Source organism: Vicia villosa, linkage group LG5 (assembly GCF_029867415.1).
Source record: "Vicia villosa cultivar HV-30 ecotype Madison, WI linkage group LG5, Vvil1.0, whole genome shotgun sequence".
Classification (NCBI taxonomy): domain Eukaryota; kingdom Viridiplantae; phylum Streptophyta; class Magnoliopsida; order Fabales; family Fabaceae; genus Vicia; species Vicia villosa.
The window spans coordinates 109,562,673-109,579,732 of record NC_081184.1 but is presented as its reverse complement, the minus strand read 5'-3'; the positions used below and the strand labels follow the sequence as shown (position 1 = coordinate 109,579,732).

At 33.8% G+C, this 17,060-nt stretch overlaps 2 protein-coding genes and 1 long non-coding RNA gene across 4 annotated transcripts; all 3 read right to left on the bottom strand.

Annotated features, from left to right (window-relative positions):
• Nucleotides 1-10,581: 10,581 nt before the first annotated feature.
• On the bottom strand, nucleotides 10,582-12,162 carry LOC131607024 (uncharacterized). 2 transcript variants are annotated; one of them, XM_058879086.1, is made up of 6 exons: nucleotides 11,980-12,072; nucleotides 11,712-11,900; nucleotides 11,509-11,619; nucleotides 11,343-11,424; nucleotides 11,154-11,249; nucleotides 10,582-11,052 (listed from the first exon to the last, which is right to left on the bottom strand). In XM_058879086.1, the coding sequence occupies exons 1-6, from the start codon at nucleotides 12,045-12,047 to the stop codon at nucleotides 10,954-10,956; spliced, it is 645 nt and encodes a 214-aa protein (XP_058735069.1). In that variant the 5' UTR covers nucleotides 12,048-12,072; the 3' UTR covers nucleotides 10,582-10,953. The 2 variants fall into 2 exon arrangements, 1 of the variants encoding a protein (XP_058735069.1); XR_009285167.1 differs by lacking the exons at nucleotides 11,509-11,619; nucleotides 11,712-11,900 and having other exon boundaries at nucleotides 10,669-11,052; nucleotides 12,050-12,162.
• Nucleotides 12,163-12,268: 106 nt separating this feature from the next.
• Nucleotides 12,269-13,663, bottom strand: LOC131605149 (uncharacterized). Its single transcript, XM_058877542.1, has 5 exons — nucleotides 13,457-13,663; nucleotides 13,262-13,378; nucleotides 12,867-13,175; nucleotides 12,515-12,772; nucleotides 12,269-12,421 (listed from the first exon to the last, which is right to left on the bottom strand). The coding sequence occupies exons 1-5, from the start codon at nucleotides 13,661-13,663 to the stop codon at nucleotides 12,308-12,310; spliced, it is 1,005 nt and encodes a 334-aa protein (XP_058733525.1). The 3' UTR covers nucleotides 12,269-12,307.
• Nucleotides 13,664-13,816: 153 nt separating this feature from the next.
• Nucleotides 13,817-16,750, bottom strand: LOC131607023 (uncharacterized). Its single transcript, XR_009285166.1, has 3 exons — nucleotides 16,228-16,750; nucleotides 15,917-16,034; nucleotides 13,817-14,165 (listed from the first exon to the last, which is right to left on the bottom strand). It is a non-coding gene; the product is annotated as an uncharacterized LOC131607023 (long non-coding RNA).
• Nucleotides 16,751-17,060: the final 310 nt, after the last annotated feature.

Genomic DNA, 17,060 nt, shown 5'->3' with positions numbered 1-17,060 from the left:
GCATGAAATCAACATTGATCAAAAATGTTTTTTTTCCAAAAGGGACCAAGTTTTCATGATCCAAACATGTTCCCCATAATGTGAAGGGCCTCCCACGACCAAGCCAAGGCCCATAGCATTTTTGTTTCTTTTTTTGGTTTAGTTTTATCACATTTAAGATTAAATTGAAAAAAGAAATGGAAGGATAATATGTAGCTTGAATCTTAAGCATGAGTCATCAAGAAGCATTCAAAACTCTGCCACAAGGAGCTAGTACAGCAGAAGAGAGTGGAAGAATCAAGCCATGGTTGCTTGAATTCAAAGCTACATATGTTATAATATTCAAAAATTCAACAAAGCACTTATTGCTTCTTAGCTTAGTTTCTAAGTGCTTCCTTGCCTATAAATGAAGTATAACACTTCATCAATGAAAAGAGACAAGATCAGAACCAAACCTATGCTTGTAACACACTTGTAACACATTTAAAATTTTCAAAGAAACTTGAAATTCGAATTTTCAGTTTAAGCCATTTTTAATCCAAACTAAACACTTAAACATCATCCTTAAGTATCACTGAATCTATTCCAATCAGTTTCAAGCATTGAAACTCAAAGAATCGAGCAATATAGCTCACGGTTTGTTCAAACCTAAATCACTTCATACTTGATCATTCATGCATTTTTAACAAGATATAATCATATATTTGAATTTAGTTCATTGTTCTGATCGTTTCTGGATGGTTAATTGAAGTTTGAACAAGTATCCATGAAGATACCATTTTAGGGTTCTTCAACTCTATTTTAGGGTTTTTCTTAAAAGGCAAAATTAGACAAAATTAAGGGCATGGTTGAATTCAGTGAATCAAGACGAATCAAATGGATATGTCGCAAAAAATTTCTATGCTTGTTTACCCCTATTCGCTATTTTGCAGGGATGAGTTTCATCTATTACAGCGCTTCTAAGCAAAAAACGTTGTTAAAAGTGTTGGCTGGAGGATGAAGACGAAGGCGTGGCACCATCTGATTGGCCAGTTTGAAAAACGCGCGTTTTGTCTTATTCTTGGATCTGATGCTTCGCTGACTAGATTGTAACCATGCGCCACGTATCCATGTCCATCAGATCATTTAATCCTCTAATCTAACGCTCCTTGTTTTGCAGGTGCATCAAAGACCCTAGGGGTTTGCCACACATGATCATTGTTTTATATATTTTCTATTTTATTTTATTTTCTTTACAAAATTAATTTAAAATAGTTTTAAAAATCAAAAAAATATAATAAAAATATTTTTAGGTTTCTAAAATAATCTATTATTTTTTGACATAAAATATTTTTTTTCTTAAATATTAAAATATTTTGTTTAATTAATTAGTATATATTTATATATTTGCTTTTTAATTATTTCAACCAATCAAAAAATCATTAAAAAAATTTTCTTTATATTAAATATAGTTTATATATTATAGGCTAATTTTGTACATATTTAGGATAATTTTCTCTTTAAGTTTTAATTATTTGTGTAATTATTTGCATAATTATATATTATTTAACTTAATAGTTTTCAAAATCAACTTCAAAAATCCAAAAAAAAATTAGTTTTATTTTAAAATTAATTGACAAGCATTTTGAACATATTTTAAACTTAATTTTTAGGTTTAAATTTTATTTCCACCTCTTTCTCATTTTAATTAAATTAATCATGCATTAATTCTAATTAAAATCAATCATCAAAAAAATCCAAAAATATTGCTTTTATTTTCTTGCAATTTAAATTCCTAGATCAAGTGTATAGGTTGTCAAATTCATGTAAATAGCGTAGTTTACATTTCCCGCACAATCAATGTAATAGCGTAGATTTACTTTCCGCATTTTACATTCCCGCATTTTAATTTCTGTACATATAAAACTGCGTGTATGTCAAAGATAAAAATTGAAGCGTTAGGTCACTAACTTCAAAGATAAAATATCTGAATCAGAACACAATCACACTTGCACCTCTTAGGGTAATCCCTCTTTTACTCTTTTCAAAATCAAAAATCAAATCCTACTGTTTCAAATACGAATTCAAACTTTTGTTTACATCTGATAAAAGGAGAATTTTCTAAAAGAATTAGGAAAAGACCTTATAAATATAGGATAGACCTCCTAATTGCTTGCTCAAATCAAAACAACAAATGTCTCACATATTTACCGTTTTTTCAAAACAAAACTTTCAAAAAAGACAATACTTGGTATATATCCAAACAAGGATCATTACGAAGTTAAAGATCTTTTTTCAAAACATCTTTCGAAAAACAAAACACTTTGTATACATCCGCACAAGGATCATTACAAAGTTAATTTGCACAGTTATTTTAAAACCACATACAAGCATTTAAAGGCAAGACAAACGATTCAAAGAAGTGAGCCAAGCAACTAAGAGCCCATGGATAACCATGGATACAAAGGGTGCTAACACCTTCCCTTTGTATAACCTATCCCCTTACCCAGAATTTCTTAAAGGTCTTTTTTCTGTTTCTTTTATAAACCTTTCCTTAATTGGATAAAATAAAAGTGGGTGGCGACTCTCTGATTTTCACAACTCAAAAAGCAAAAGAAGAGTCAGTTTGCGTCTCACAAAACCGAGGGCGACAGTGAGCTTTGTGGTTATCATGTGCAGTTGGCACGCGGTAATTTTGATTTTGAGCAGCTTAGGGAGGTTTTGTGCATGAGTGGGCATTCTTATGATCTTAATCCTTCAGGGCAGCCCCAGAAGTTCTCTAGAAAAGTGTTGACTACTAATGCTCAGATTCTCATGTCGGTGGTCCTTCATAATTTGAGGCCTAGGAGTCACACTTCCTCTTTGCCTGCTGAGTCTGCTGCTCTGGTTGCTCGTATTATTGAGCACGAGCCGATTGATATTACTCGCATTATTGCGAATGAGTTGAAGAGGGTTGCTTTGAGTGGAACTCGGCATGGTGATCGTGCTCCCTGCAAGTTGATCTTTCCTGGTCTGATCATGAATCTTTGCAAGAAGGCTAGAGTGCAGATTCCTTCTGAGGGTCTTATGTCAATTGATACTTTTATTGACGATATTTTTATTGAGCGTTACTGTTTATCTAGGTTGACTGCTGTTCCTGTTGCTGCTGCTCGCCCTGCTCGCCGCCGTAGTGATCCTGATAGAGAGGAGAACTTGGCATTTCATATGGCGCATCAGAGAGCATTCATGTTTTTGCATGACTCTATGTCACAGTTGAGGTTGCAGATGATGGAGCCCAATGTGGCTCATCCGTGGAGTTCTCGCCAAGACTTGGTGGATTATGCTAATTGGCCTGAGGTCAGGCCATTTCCTGAGGAGGAGGAAGTTGGCGAGGATGAGAATGAAGGTGTGGAAGAAAATCTTCAGGATGATGATGAGTAGTCATTTGGTGGTTAATTAGTATTATTAGTAGTTATGTTTAGTGCTAGTTTTTTTTTTTTGTTTTTTTATGATATTTGACTTAGGTTTTGTTGTGTTTTGTTCCATCGTTTTAAAGGATGAGGTATTTTGGATCTTAGGGATTGCTATGCCTTTTGGATATTTTGACACCTTTTGGTGTTTGTTTTAATTTATTAAGTTTTTAGTTTAATTTCTTTATATTTCTATATCCATATGCAGTTGTGTTTAAATTTTTGTTTGTCCTTTCACAAGTGCTTCATTGATGAAAGCAAGTTTTGTACAACCAATAGGGGCGGTGATGATATAATGTGAAATTAGTACGTGCAAGGTACATTTTACCGTTTCTTTAATATACCATGAATTAGATGCTTTTAATTGTACAAATTAGATGTCACATTTTCTTTAACAAAAATAGTTCAATAATGAATCATTGTAGTACTAAAGTTAGTGTGAGGAGCCTTTCCATTGTATATATATATATTATTTTGTGGTTACCAACAATGTGCGTTTAACTCGTGTTTATTATGTTTAATCTTGCGTTTTTATTTAATTGTGTAAAGCATGAAAGTGATCAAAGCATTTTGTTTCGCATTACGAGTATAACTTCTCTACCAAATATAACCTACCCGGTGAGTGTGTGAGTATTTGCTAACCACTTTGAGCCGCTTTGCCAAGATTCAATCGGTATCATGTCCTTGTTTATAATTGCCGATTTTTGATCTGAATCTTGATGACTTTCTTTCAACCTTGAAGAGTACCATGAAACGTGGTTAGGGTTGAATCCTTTTCGCCTTAGAATAGGGAGCATTCGTGATTATGTGGTGGTAATATTCAAGTTGGGGAGAATAAAAAAAATTGGTTGTATTGGTGTAGAGAAGAAAATAAGTGATTGCTCAAGAGAGAAAAAGAAAAAGAAAAAGAAAAAGAAAAAGAAAAAAAAAGAAAAAGAAAAAGAAAAAGAAAAGAGCTTTGTATATAGCTAGTTTCCTTTAAATTAAAAAGGGTGAACTCTTGAGCAATAAAATTATGTGATCGGTTGATAAGGATGTGGGGATGTAATTGTGTTTTGAATGCTCTCTTAGGTATTAACCCTTTCGTTTCAATGGCCTTGAGAAATGACACTTCCTTGTTAACTAAGCCAAGCTATAACCCTAAAGTCTTTGTGATTCTTGCTTTTACGCTTTTTATATAAATGTTGTGTAGATGAATGCATAATTGATTATGGATGTTGGCGGCATTGTTGTGTGAGTGTTAGGATCCTCAATTTAGTCTCTTACTAGAGAAGTGTGTAGGTTGTGATTCAATCTTGAACTTATTTTGCTTTAGGAATTGTTGACATCAAATGTGTATTTAGTATTAGTATCTTAATCATGGTGTTATTTTAGCAAGGGTAGGATGTTACTTGTGTGCTTATGGAATTTGAACCACCCATTTGTTCTTGTCTTAGCTTGTGATCTCTTGGTTGTGTTTGTTTTTGTTTGAGGACAAACAAAGGTTTAAGTTGGGGAGAGTTGTTAGTTACCAAATTGTGTTAATATCTTGGGTAATTTTTGGTAACTTTCAAGTCTTTTTGTGGTTAATAATAGTATTTTATTATCATTTGGTATATATATATATATATATATATATATATATATATATATTCTTATATTTATATTATTGTCGAATAGTTCTTATCTTTGCAATTTGTGTTGGATTTTATAGTTTTTGTTAGATAAATGGAAGCTTGGACCATGGAAAATGAATGCAAGATATTCCAAGACCAAAAACCAAGGATTACTGGAAAAAGGTACCGCGCTAAGCACGGTATAGGCGCGCTAAGCGCGGTTTTGAAGAAAAGAAGGAGGTCTGACAGAAACTTCCGCGCTAAGCCCGGTCTGGAGCCTGCTTAGCGCGGTTGGGCGGTTTAACCATTTTGGGATAGCGCGCTTAGCCGGCTGCACCGCGCTAAGCGCGGTCTGCGTAATTTTGTTTGTTTGTTTAAAGGGCAGAACAGTTTTTAGAGGAGGGTTACATAATCTCAAGACCAAAAAGAACATATTCTACTGTAGCAAGTGAAGAATTGGAGAATCGAAGCCTTGATCATCGATTAATCGCCGTAGATGCTTGTTGTTCTTCATCCTTACCTTCTTGAGCAAGCTACCATTTTCATGGATAGCTAAATCTCTTTTGTATCAAGATAAGATGTAATCTTCCTAGCCTTTTGTATGTTTATCTTGTGAATATATATTGTATGAACAAGTGATGATCAATATAGACGGTTTAGTTTGTCTATTAAAGCTTTTCTATGGTATAAGTGTTTGAGACATCAATGTTTGTATCTAGACCTAACTTTATCATCTATCAAACTATAAGTTGCAGACATGGATTTAGCGTTTGATGTTTACTTAGTATCGGTTTTAAAACGTTATTTGTATTGTTTAAACGGTGGAGAAATCGTCGGTTAAACAATACAGTAAATCTAGCTATATCGTTGCGAACATGGACGGTATAGACGTCGATACGTAATTATATTGATCGTTAGCGAGTTCATATACATATATTTATAAGGAGACATACAAGATTAGGTCGATGAAATCGAATATTGATACATTTTCTTTAACTTAGAACTTTCATTAATTTACTCTTTGCTACTAAAATTGTTGAATGATCTTTTGCAAACCCAAAACTAAAGTAACATTAACTCAGGACAAAATAGGCTATAGAACGGCGGTGATATCGCAATAATCCCTGTGGATATGATATAAACGAAAAGTACACCATAATACTCTTTCAACAATGATATGAAGGTGTATGATAATGATAATTCATAGGAGAATTTGAGTACATGGATGAAAGCACCAATTGATAGGAAGCTATCCTACCAAAACTATGAAATTAGGGTTTTCTACACTAAAAGGGAAGAACACTAAAAGAGTAAATAAAATAAAGGAATAAAAGATAACTTTTCATTTGATTCTTATACCTAATGTCTCAATGAGACTACAATATATAATACTTCTAATGATAATAAAATTAAAGGCTCAAACACTACTAAAAGCCCAATTCAACCAAACATTCAAAATAAAATAACAACTAACATTATATTACTGATTAAAATATCTAATTGCACCTCCTATTAGTTGGCCTAATCAAATCAACAGGAATTAATAAGATCGGCCCATTTATAAGCCTAGACATAATTTACAATGACTAATTTTCTCTTTTACAACATAATGATGACATTGTTCACACATAAGACTTATTTTTTATGTTGCATCTTCTTGGAGCTCAAGGCCAATAGATAAACCAACTCAAAAGAATATTTGTTTACACCTAAAAATAAATAATTTTAGTCAAAATTAGAAAGCAATCGGATTTAGGGATAGTTGAGTTCCCCTCACTCAAAATAAGGTTAGGCAAGTACAAGTATAGTTCAATGCGAGTTAGTCTAGTCTTTCTTAAGTATACTAAGAGTTCGTTTGGTTAGGGGATTTTGGAGGGAGGAGAGAATATTTTAAGTTATGTGTGTTTGGTTCAATTTTTTATGAGGGGAGGGGAGGAGATTGGAGGTAATCAGATTTCCTCTTGAAACAGTTTTTCATTCCTCCAAATCGAAAGAATTTGGAGGGGGAGGGAAAGGAGTTATGATAAAATCTATTTTTATTATATTGACAAAATTACTGTCACTTTTTTATTAAAATCCTAAATAGTTCTTAATAAATATTATACATTAATTTTTGTCCCCTTATTAGAATCCCTCAATTTTTTATGACAACTCCATTGTTTTTATTAATATGCTAACTCAATTTTCTTTATTTTTTCATGTGTTTTATTTTTTTCATTTTTATTTTTTTATTTGTAAAAACTTAATTGTTTTATGAGTTATTGTGTTGTATTACACATCTATATATAATTATAGTATATGAGCTATATATAATTACGCTTTAATATATTTTAGAGTATTTGAAATATTAGATATTTTGTATTTGATTATATGTTATTTATGAATTGACAAAAATATATTTGAATATAACTTTAGTGTTATAATATTTTAAGGGTTAAAAGGTAAATTAATTTTAAAATCTCTTCTTTCCCCTTGTGAACAAAATATATTTTTGATTAAAAATTCTCCCTCCCCTTCCCTCCTTCTCTTTTGATCAAAACATACATTTAATTAAAATAGAGAATATCTCATTACACCCCTTGAATCTCTTAGGCACCTGGCGAAATTTCAATTTTACCCCCTGCTTCTGTAGATGCACATCCGAAAGCACATTTTTTGTCAACAATTTAATTTTTCCGTAGATACATCTACGAAACAACTTAGCGCCTGAATTTTCCGTAGATGTATCTACGAAAGTATCTGATATAATTTGAGCCAGCATGATCACTCCCCCATTATTACATTTCTTCTTCAACACTCACTCTCACCACCCCTAAAAAACCCTACGCCATCAATATCATTTTTCACTCTAAAGCTTCAACTTTTTGGTGCAACAAATCAAAGGGAGCAAGAGAAGACAGAATTTCAGGTAAACATTCATCTTTATCCGTTGCATTGATCACATTATCAATCAATTTTTGGTCAAAAAAGTAACATTGCTTTCGTAGGTACATCTACGGAATGTGTTGAAAATGAACACGTTCCAGGGGTGTATCCACGGAACATTTCTGTACTGTTTTTTCCAGCATTCTTGTGATTTTGTGTCATTGTTTATAAATAGGTATGGTGCACCCCGACAATATCTCAAGAGAATTAGTTCCTTCCGCAATTGTTTCTTCGAATGTTGAAGGGGTAGTCGTAAGGGCGGTAGATGTCAGTGGTGACTTTAATAAGGCAAGAAGAAACGCTTTCGTAACAATGTTGTGCGAAAGAAGCGGGAAATATCATACTCCTCTAAGGAAGTTTAAAAGAGATGACACGGGTACTAGAAAATGCGAGTGTCCATTTAAAATCCGTGGTTATAGGTTGGCTAGCAATAAGTGGAAATTTAGTGTTATTTGTGGTTTGCATAATCATGATTTATGTTCAAAGTTACCAGGTCATCCTAGTGTATGTCGGCTCAAACTGGAAGAGAAGACATGTATTAGTGACATGTCCGTGAATCTTATCCAATCGAAAAATATACTTTCCACATTGAAACGGAAGGAACCTGACAACGTATCAAATATAAGGCAAGTGTATAAAATCCGGTACCGCAATAATAAGGAGAATAGGGGAGATAGAAATGAGATGCAACAATTGTTGAAATTGTTGGATGATAACAAATACGTATCACGGTACCGAACTTGCAACGATGGAGTTACGGTCCGATATATTTTTTGGACTCATCCGAATTCGATAAAGTTATTCAACACGTTTTCGACAGTGCTCATTCTCAATTCTACCTACAAGACCAACAAGTATAGACTTCTGTTATTTGAGATGGTCAGTGTAACATCCACCGAGAAGACATATGCGGTTGGTTTTGCTTTTTTATAGTGCGAAAAAGAGGATAATTTTACACGGACATTAGAGGTGTGTCAGTCACTTTTGAAGGAACAAGTCGATATTGCTAAGGCAATTGTTACGGACCGCGATACCACGTTGATGAATGTGGTGGCAGAGGTATTTCCTTCTTCTAACGCATTACTTTGTCGATATCACATAACATCTAATGTGAGAAGTAAGGTTAAACCCACGGTAGGGACGAAACAAGTAGAGACTGAAGGTGGGAAATCGGTGAAGGCCGGTGTGGTTGTTGAACAAATAATGGACGCGTGGATTCGTATTGCAAATTCTTCGACAAAAGAATTATATGCCGATTCCGTCATTCAATTTCAGAAAGTGTGTGAAAGTATCCTGATTTATTGAAATATGTTGAAAGCATCATTCTTGATAAGGTGAAGGAGAAGTTTGTGTGCGTGTGTGGACTGATAATGTCAAATACCTTGGGAATACAACCACCAATAGAATCGAGTTGGAACATGCTAGTTTGAAAAATTGGTTGGCTAATAGCAAGGGTGACTTTTGTCGAGATTGAGACTCTATTAATCTCATGATTAAAAACCAACACAATGAGATATAAACAACATTTGGTCAGAACATTACGGGGTTGAAACATCGATTCAAGGACAACATACTTTATTCTCAATTGATCGGCAATGTGTGGTTTTACTATTTCTAAAATGTATGGTCTCCCGTGTGTGTGTGTGTTATTGCTAAAAAGATAGAACTAGGTGAGGCAATAAGAATGGACGAAGTTGTCCCTCATTGGAAAAGACTTAGTTTTAATGATGATGGTTGCATCGAAGGAGAAAAAACGCATATCTCTATTACTTCCGAATTGGAAGCGATAAAAGAGAGGTTTTCAAAGGCCGATGACAACATGAAACTCCACATCAAAGAATAATTGCGGAAGATTGGATATTCCGAAACAACCGACATGAAACTGCCTTCTCAACCGAATGACAACTTGACTACACGGACTCCTTCGTATTGTGAGCACGTCGATAAACTTAATCCCGACTCACCGACGCCTAAATCTCAAAAATCTTAAACAAGTTCAAATAAAGGAGCTCGCATAAGTAAACCGCCTGCGACACCTATTCCGCCGAAAATTCCAATCATAGAAGATATGCCTATTCCACCGAAAATTCCATTCACTACGCCAAACAAGGGAAAAGACAGCGCTTTTTTTTGGCTTTAGGCAGCGCTTTAAAGCGCTATCTATTCCCCCGCTGCCGTAGGTAAAGGCAGCGCTTTTTTTCACCTTGAAAACGCTACTAAAGGCACCCTTTAGTCAGCACTTTTACCTATAAAGCGCTGTTAAAGGCCCACTTTAGACATCGCTTTTATATTAAAAGCGCTGCTAACGGCCCCCTTTAGACAGCGCTTTTCGGAAACAATTTTTAAGAAAAAGCCTCTTAAAAGCGCTGCTAAAGGCCCATTTTAGCCAGTGCTTTTTTCTTAAAAGCGATGTTAAAGGCCCCCTTTAGGCAGCGCTTTTCTGAAACAAAGTTTTTAAAGAGCTTTTAGGCAGCGCTTCTCTTTTAAAGCGCTGTCTAATGTCCACGAAATTTTTAGATGCATCTATTTAAAAAAGGCTTGCCCCAGGTTTTCACCACATTTTGCACCTGTATATACCATTACAAATTTCACATATAAACAACAAAAAAAAACTCTATTTTTCAGAGCTAAGATGCTAAGAATATATTAATAAACAACAAAAAAATTACATCCAATTCAATGAAAACAATTGCATCATCCAAAACATTGTTATTTTTTACACAAGTCAAAAGGATGCTAAATATCTACTTTTTCTTCTTGCCAGCTAACCTTTTTACCCTTCAATATCTTGCAATTGCATCAAACCATTACAATCACAAAACAGAATAACAGAAAACCAAAAACAAAATAATATAAAGGTGAAAAACATTCTACATTAGTGTACATAAAACCATTCTACATTTGCCACGAATGTATTTCAAACGGCCTACATATCACTAAATAATCTATGTAGATAAATCAAATATTGTAACATGCACTTGGCTATACTCAAAATTCTCATCAATTATAGTAAGATTTCAATATACCTATACAACTTTCAACTCAATCATGAATTGACACCATTCCTCCTTAAGTTCATCCAACTTAGATCTTGAGTAAGTAGCACACTTGAAGTCATCAAAGTACTACAAAATAATATAACATGGTATGTTTAAGTCAAAACTATTTAATTATATGAGAAATATGTGTTAAATATTAAAATAACTCTTAAGTTAGAAATCCATACCTTGGACGAAATCTCTATTTGATTCGAAAGAAGAATTTCTTTCATAAACTGCAACATGTAAAAACCGCAATCTACTTCATTACGCTGCCCAGGACACTACACATGGAAAGAAAATATGGATAAGGCCTAAGTTTTATCACGTATCATCACTATTTATATAATCAAAATTGTGATAATTAATTAATATACCTCCACTCGAATCCATGTGATGTTGTTGGCTTTACTCTTTGGTACTTGACTTCCTCTTTGTGCTCGAAAAACTTGTATAACGCTAATAAAACATAAACGCATAATTTAAAACAATTCCCATAAATAAATAAATATACACACGAATATTTAGAACAATCTCACTTACGTATCAACCAACTTCTTCATAGCTTCGTATGTACTAACTAGATTGTGTAAGGAATCCAGAAAATATACAACTTCACTGATAGGATTAATCGCGACCAACAACAAATGTCCACTGCAAGGTAAAACAAATGTGAGATGAAAACTTTCTACACAATGTAAAAATATGAAAAATTATAATAGATGAATTTAGAATTAAAGTCTAACCCGTTGCCGGTATTAAACGGTAAAAAGAACAACTTTTCTGAATTTATGCTGGCCATAAATCGGTTGAGTACATACGCCATGACTTCATCCGGTTTAGATATGATTAACCCTAAGTTGGTATTGAAGGGAGCTAAGAAAGCGAATCTTTGCCTCAATCCACTCGGGTGCATCAATTTTTCATACAAAAACCTTAAATAAAAGACCTCATTAACATTTGAAATGAGTAAATGAATTGTTCATTTAATTAAACAAATTAGATCGGATATACCTTATGTATGTATCAATAACAACGAGGCCTAATTGCGTATGTTCAAAAATTTGTTCAAAATCCTCCATACCAATTGTTTCTTGATGCTCAATACCAAACTCATCTTCCTCCATAGGTACAAGACGGGTGTTTCCTTGCGGAATATCAGAGAGTTGTAAAGAAGTTAAAAGGCACGACCTAAACTTATCGGGAGTAGGTTTTTTCTTAGCCGCGGTCTTCTTAGCAACAAATTTTTCAAGCTTCTTACCCTTACTGACATCTTCAATCTCTTTAGCATGCATCTAATTAAAGATCATATAATTAGTTAGGTGAAATATAAGATCACGAATTAACATTTTTCATGCATAAATATCATATAATTGTGATGTACCTCTTTTATTGATGCAACTGACTCGATTTTCCGCGGAGGCTCCTTGTCTTTTGCTTTGGATTTTGTTGGAGTCTAATTAACATAACCATGTAAAAATAAATGTTCGTAAAATGCGCGTAAAAACTTTGAATACTAAAAGATTCATATATATGGTTTTAAGCATACCTCATCATCTACACTAATTAGGCTTGATGGCCATGCAACAAACGAACCTATTGCATCTCCCACCAATGTGGCATCCGAAACATCGTCAGGATGCGGTGATAACGCATCCTTCTCTAAAGCAATGTCAACCGATACTTTCAAACAGCCAGTAGGGAGCGGTCTAGTGTGAAGTAATTCTCCCAAAGTGTTATGCACTTTTCCCTTGCCAACCATCCGATAAGTCGGTGACGATAAGTAGAGTTGGCAAGGTGAAATGCCCTAAAACCTATAATAAATTTCAAATTGTTATTGTGTATATATTTTAATTAAATAAATTAAGCTACTTTAATTTCATAATAATATATATAATTACCTCTGGAAGATTCGGTTGAAAATTACAACCGATACTACCTTTGTCACTAGTAGCTTTATAACCTGAAGCTTGCTCTCTTAATTCTTTTTCCCTTTTCAATTCGCGGACTTCAGCTTGTAGTGCATACAAGGTTTCCTGCAGTTCTCTATTGCTAGGAGCCTTCTGTTTTTTCATCTTCAAGGATGTTGGAGTGATTCCAAATCCCTTACCCCTCACCCGACCAGAATATTCAGTAACATCTAATGCATGGCTAAGTATGCTCCTGCAATCATTGCCTTCATCTGGAGATATAGACTGAGATAGAGTCTCCTGAAATTCATATGAATATTCAAAATTTGTCTTATTAATATGTTACTAAACTTTTGATTTAATTAAAGAAATAATGCTATACTTACGCATTTTTCAAAAACTTTTTGAACATTTTCTTTGACAACTCCATCCTTTCCCACACGGGCTTCCTTCCACAAAACATGTGGTGGAACAGATGTTTCAGAACTACTCTCCCCTGTTAACTACACATTAAGCCAAATAATATGATCAAATATAACTCACGATGAACAAGTATAACATTGAAATTTATAGATACTTACAATAGACTGTTCTAAGCGTCCATATCCCATACGCCCTTTTCTGTATGGATATGGGGGACCTGATGCTCTTTGCCGATTTGTTTCACTTGTACTCCGAAATTTTGGTTTTTTTCGTTTTGCTTTAAACGCTACCCATTCTTCAGGTGCAATCAAACTGCTATATCTTTTTGGATACTCTGCATCAACAAAAAATTTATTCGCATCCATAAGATATCTCCTAGTTAAAAAAAGTCCTAAACCCTCTTAGTAGTCTTCCGGCCAATTTGAGACAAATTTTTCTTCTACTATCCTCCATGTTGTTGAAGCTCCTCTACGAAAAACATACACAGTGCATTAGTACAAGTAATTTAAAGACGTAATCATCATTAAAAACAAATAACATCACATATGGTACCTGTATCTCAATCCAAAGTTTGTCTTTAGCTTCTTCCAAATTTGTATCTCTCCAATCATCACAAGTAATTGGAATTGCATTCCTTACGAGTGCACCAATAAAACTTGTAATCTTTGAACCGTTAGGCTCAATTAGTAGGTCACTTTCGCTCCAATGCGCATCTAATAGTATGCCTCGGTCTCTATTCCAAATGACTTTCTTCATAAGTGTTATTCCTCTTCTAATTTCCGCTTCCTGATCAACAATGTTCTCATGATCTCCATCATCAATATCATCATCATGTGGTTGATCCTCGTTACTAGCCATCTAATTAACCTATAATAAGAAAAACATAATCAATGACACTCATTAAATTCCATAATCAATTGAATATAAAACATAAACTTATTACATCATAAGATTACACTGTACACAATAATTTATTGATTAACACATTTACACATACTAGTATCACTCACATAGTTACATTATCAAATATTATCATATAGTAATCACAGGATAACACGATGAACAATGAAAATAAAACAAAAAATAGGTACTAAATATCACTCACACAGCAGAACACGAACCAAATACGCACATAAATTTATTGACAATGACATAATATATAATATTTTATGATATTACTTCTTTCACTAACATCTCTTTCTTTTCTTGGTTGAAATACGAATTACTTGTTTCTTAGCAATGTGGACGTCAGAATTGATCCAAATTCACTCATCATGATCATTTCTAATATATGATTCATCCGTTATACTATTCTCATCTTGATCATTCTGTCTAACACTTGACTGATTCTCAACATCAATATCACCTTGATCTACACCGGTATCATCAACCACTTTGTTAGATAAAAGCACTATAAACCATTTCGTACTCGTCGGGTCAGTGACATAAAACACTTGTTTAGCTTGAGATGCTAGAATAAAAGGCCCGTCTTTGTACCCAACCCTATTAAGATCAACTTACAGAAATCCTGACTTATCCATTCGTATGCCACTACTATTTTCCCACTTGCAACCAAAGATAGGAATCTTAAACTTCTCATAATCAAACACCCAAATGTGCTCAATAACCCCAAAATATGACAGATTTGCATATTTGGGGTTTAAGTCCTTCATACTTGATATGTGCATTGCTTCAGCTAGCACGGTGACACCACTATTTTGCATAGTACTTTTATCATCTTGTTCTTTGGTATAAAATATTTCATTTATATCGGTGATGAATCTTAAACCAAGTCTGTCTTCTACCATAGAAGAGCAAACTTTATGCTATAAAGACTATCACAAATTCTCCCTACTCAAAATAGACTGATCAAATAATATTTCTAATCAAGTTATCCACCACTTTGATTAAAGATGTAAATCAAATATAAATATATTAATAAATATGTTATGAATCAATTAAAAAAATCTAATTAAATTTAAAGCACTCTTCAATAGTTTAATCAAATTTAATAGGTTGATCAAATTTACATTCATTATAATTAAAATAGAATATTGGAGAGCCAACATTATTTGATCCCAGAGACGAAAACCAGTTCATGTTTATCAGAGATGAAACAGATAATTGTTCTTCCTTCTTTTACTTTGTACCAACTCTAGCAAATGAGTTATTGAAAGATACATTTATATTTAAAATAAGTATAATCACATTCCTCTCACTTTTATTTAAAATATAACCCAGTGAAAGAATGTAGTAAATCATACACATAGGCAGTAGACCTACCCAGATAACTTTCGAAGCAATGTTTATAGATTTTGAACATTATTGACTTTTACACTCTAAACATAGATAAACTACAAGTAAAACCCAACATCGGCAAACCGAGAACAGTCCGTCAATTTCCTTCATGGATGATAGACAACGACATGAAGCTGTTGCAGGCAACCTAAACTTTCATCTGTTTGGTACACAAATTTTCTAAACAACAGAACTAAGGACTCAAAGAGAAAAATCTGTCATATCCCTTAAGAGCAGTGTTGGTGGCAACTTGGGAAGGTATTACGAGTCTTAGATTACGATAAAAATATAAAACAGATGAAGTTAACTAAGTGAATTACCTGTGGAGGCGTTTACGACAGTTAACTGAGCGGCGATTTTCTGGCGAGGAGCAGTGGTTTGCTGGTGACGGCGGTCTGACTGGTTTCAGTTGAACATCAAATAATCAGAGACAATAATCTATATTAATACCAGAAATTAGTAGAACACAAATTTAATTTATATCAGAGACAATAATCCATATCAATAAAAGAGTAATCAAATAACCAGAAGCGCATGAACATAAATCAAAACTGAACAAAAAATGTTCAAAAAAATATACCCAACAACCCCTAATTCCATAAATATAATTTGAAATATGAAAGATGAATACTTGAACTGTGTCTTGTGAAGGTGCTAATCATGAACACTACAAAAACCACAAAATCTGAAGCGTGAAGGAGGGAATCTCAAACAAATTCAGTTGGAAAATGTGTGAAGTCGTGAATCACGATCAAGAAATCAATTTGGAATGCGTATGGCACGAGAAATTCTGCGAAATTCCTCACAGTTTGAACTTTAGGTCGCGAAAACGAAATGAAATTTCCTTCAAATATGTTGGTCGCGAAAACGAAATGCAATTTTAAGTTGAAAAAAAGTAGAGATGGAATGTTGATGGAATAGCTGTTGAAATGGATGGAGAAGATTTGGGTTCGATTTCTAGGGTTATTCGTCTGAGAGAGAAGAAGAACGATACAGAATAGAAAAGTAAGGGTTTTTCGTTTGGGATTAGAATATATTTTTTAATAGTTTTAATATAATTCGCCTAAGACAGCGCTTTGGAGAAAAAGCGCTGGCTAAGGTATGCATTTAGCAAGCGCTGGCTAATATGGGCCTCTAGCAGCGCTTTTGAGAATATTTTTTTAAAAACTTACATGACTTTAAATAGCGCTTATGGGAAAAGCGCTGTCTAAGTTCGGCCCTTTCAAAAGCGCTGTCTAAGGTATGCCTTTTAGAAGCGCTTATAAAAAGCATTGTCTAAGGTAGGCCTTTTAGCAGCGCTTTTACTTTTTTCGTATACTGTTTCCGTGTTTTATTTTTTTATTTAACCTATAGCAGCGCTTTTGGAAGAAAGCGCTGTCTAAGGTGCGCTAGTAAAACTCATTTTTGGCGTAGTGTCATCAAAGAGATGCCGGATTTAATGCACAGATACATCGAACAGATCGT

Excerpts from the sequence above, each read along its gene's own strand:
- LOC131607024 (XM_058879086.1), bottom strand. The coding sequence starts at position 12,047 with ATGGAGGATTTTGAACAAATTTTTGAACATACGCAATTAGGCCTCGTT. Across the intron at positions 11,901-11,979 it reads GTTATTGATACATACATAAG|GTTTTTGTATGAAAAATTGA; the intron begins GTATATCCGATC and ends CTTTTATTTAAG. Across the intron at positions 11,250-11,342 it reads TCACATGGATTCGAGTGGAG|TGTCCTGGGCAGCGTAATGA; the intron begins GTATATTAATTA and ends TTCCATGTGTAG.
- LOC131605149 (XM_058877542.1), bottom strand. The coding sequence starts at position 13,663 with ATGGATGCGAATAAATTTTTTGTTGATGCAGAGTATCCAAAAAGATAT. Across the intron at positions 13,379-13,456 it reads GACGCTTAGAACAGTCTATT|TTAACAGGGGAGAGTAGTTC; the intron begins GTAAGTATCTAT and ends CTTAATGTGTAG. Across the intron at positions 13,176-13,261 it reads AAAAAGTTTTTGAAAAATGC|GAGACTCTATCTCAGTCTAT; the intron begins GTAAGTATAGCA and ends TATGAATTTCAG.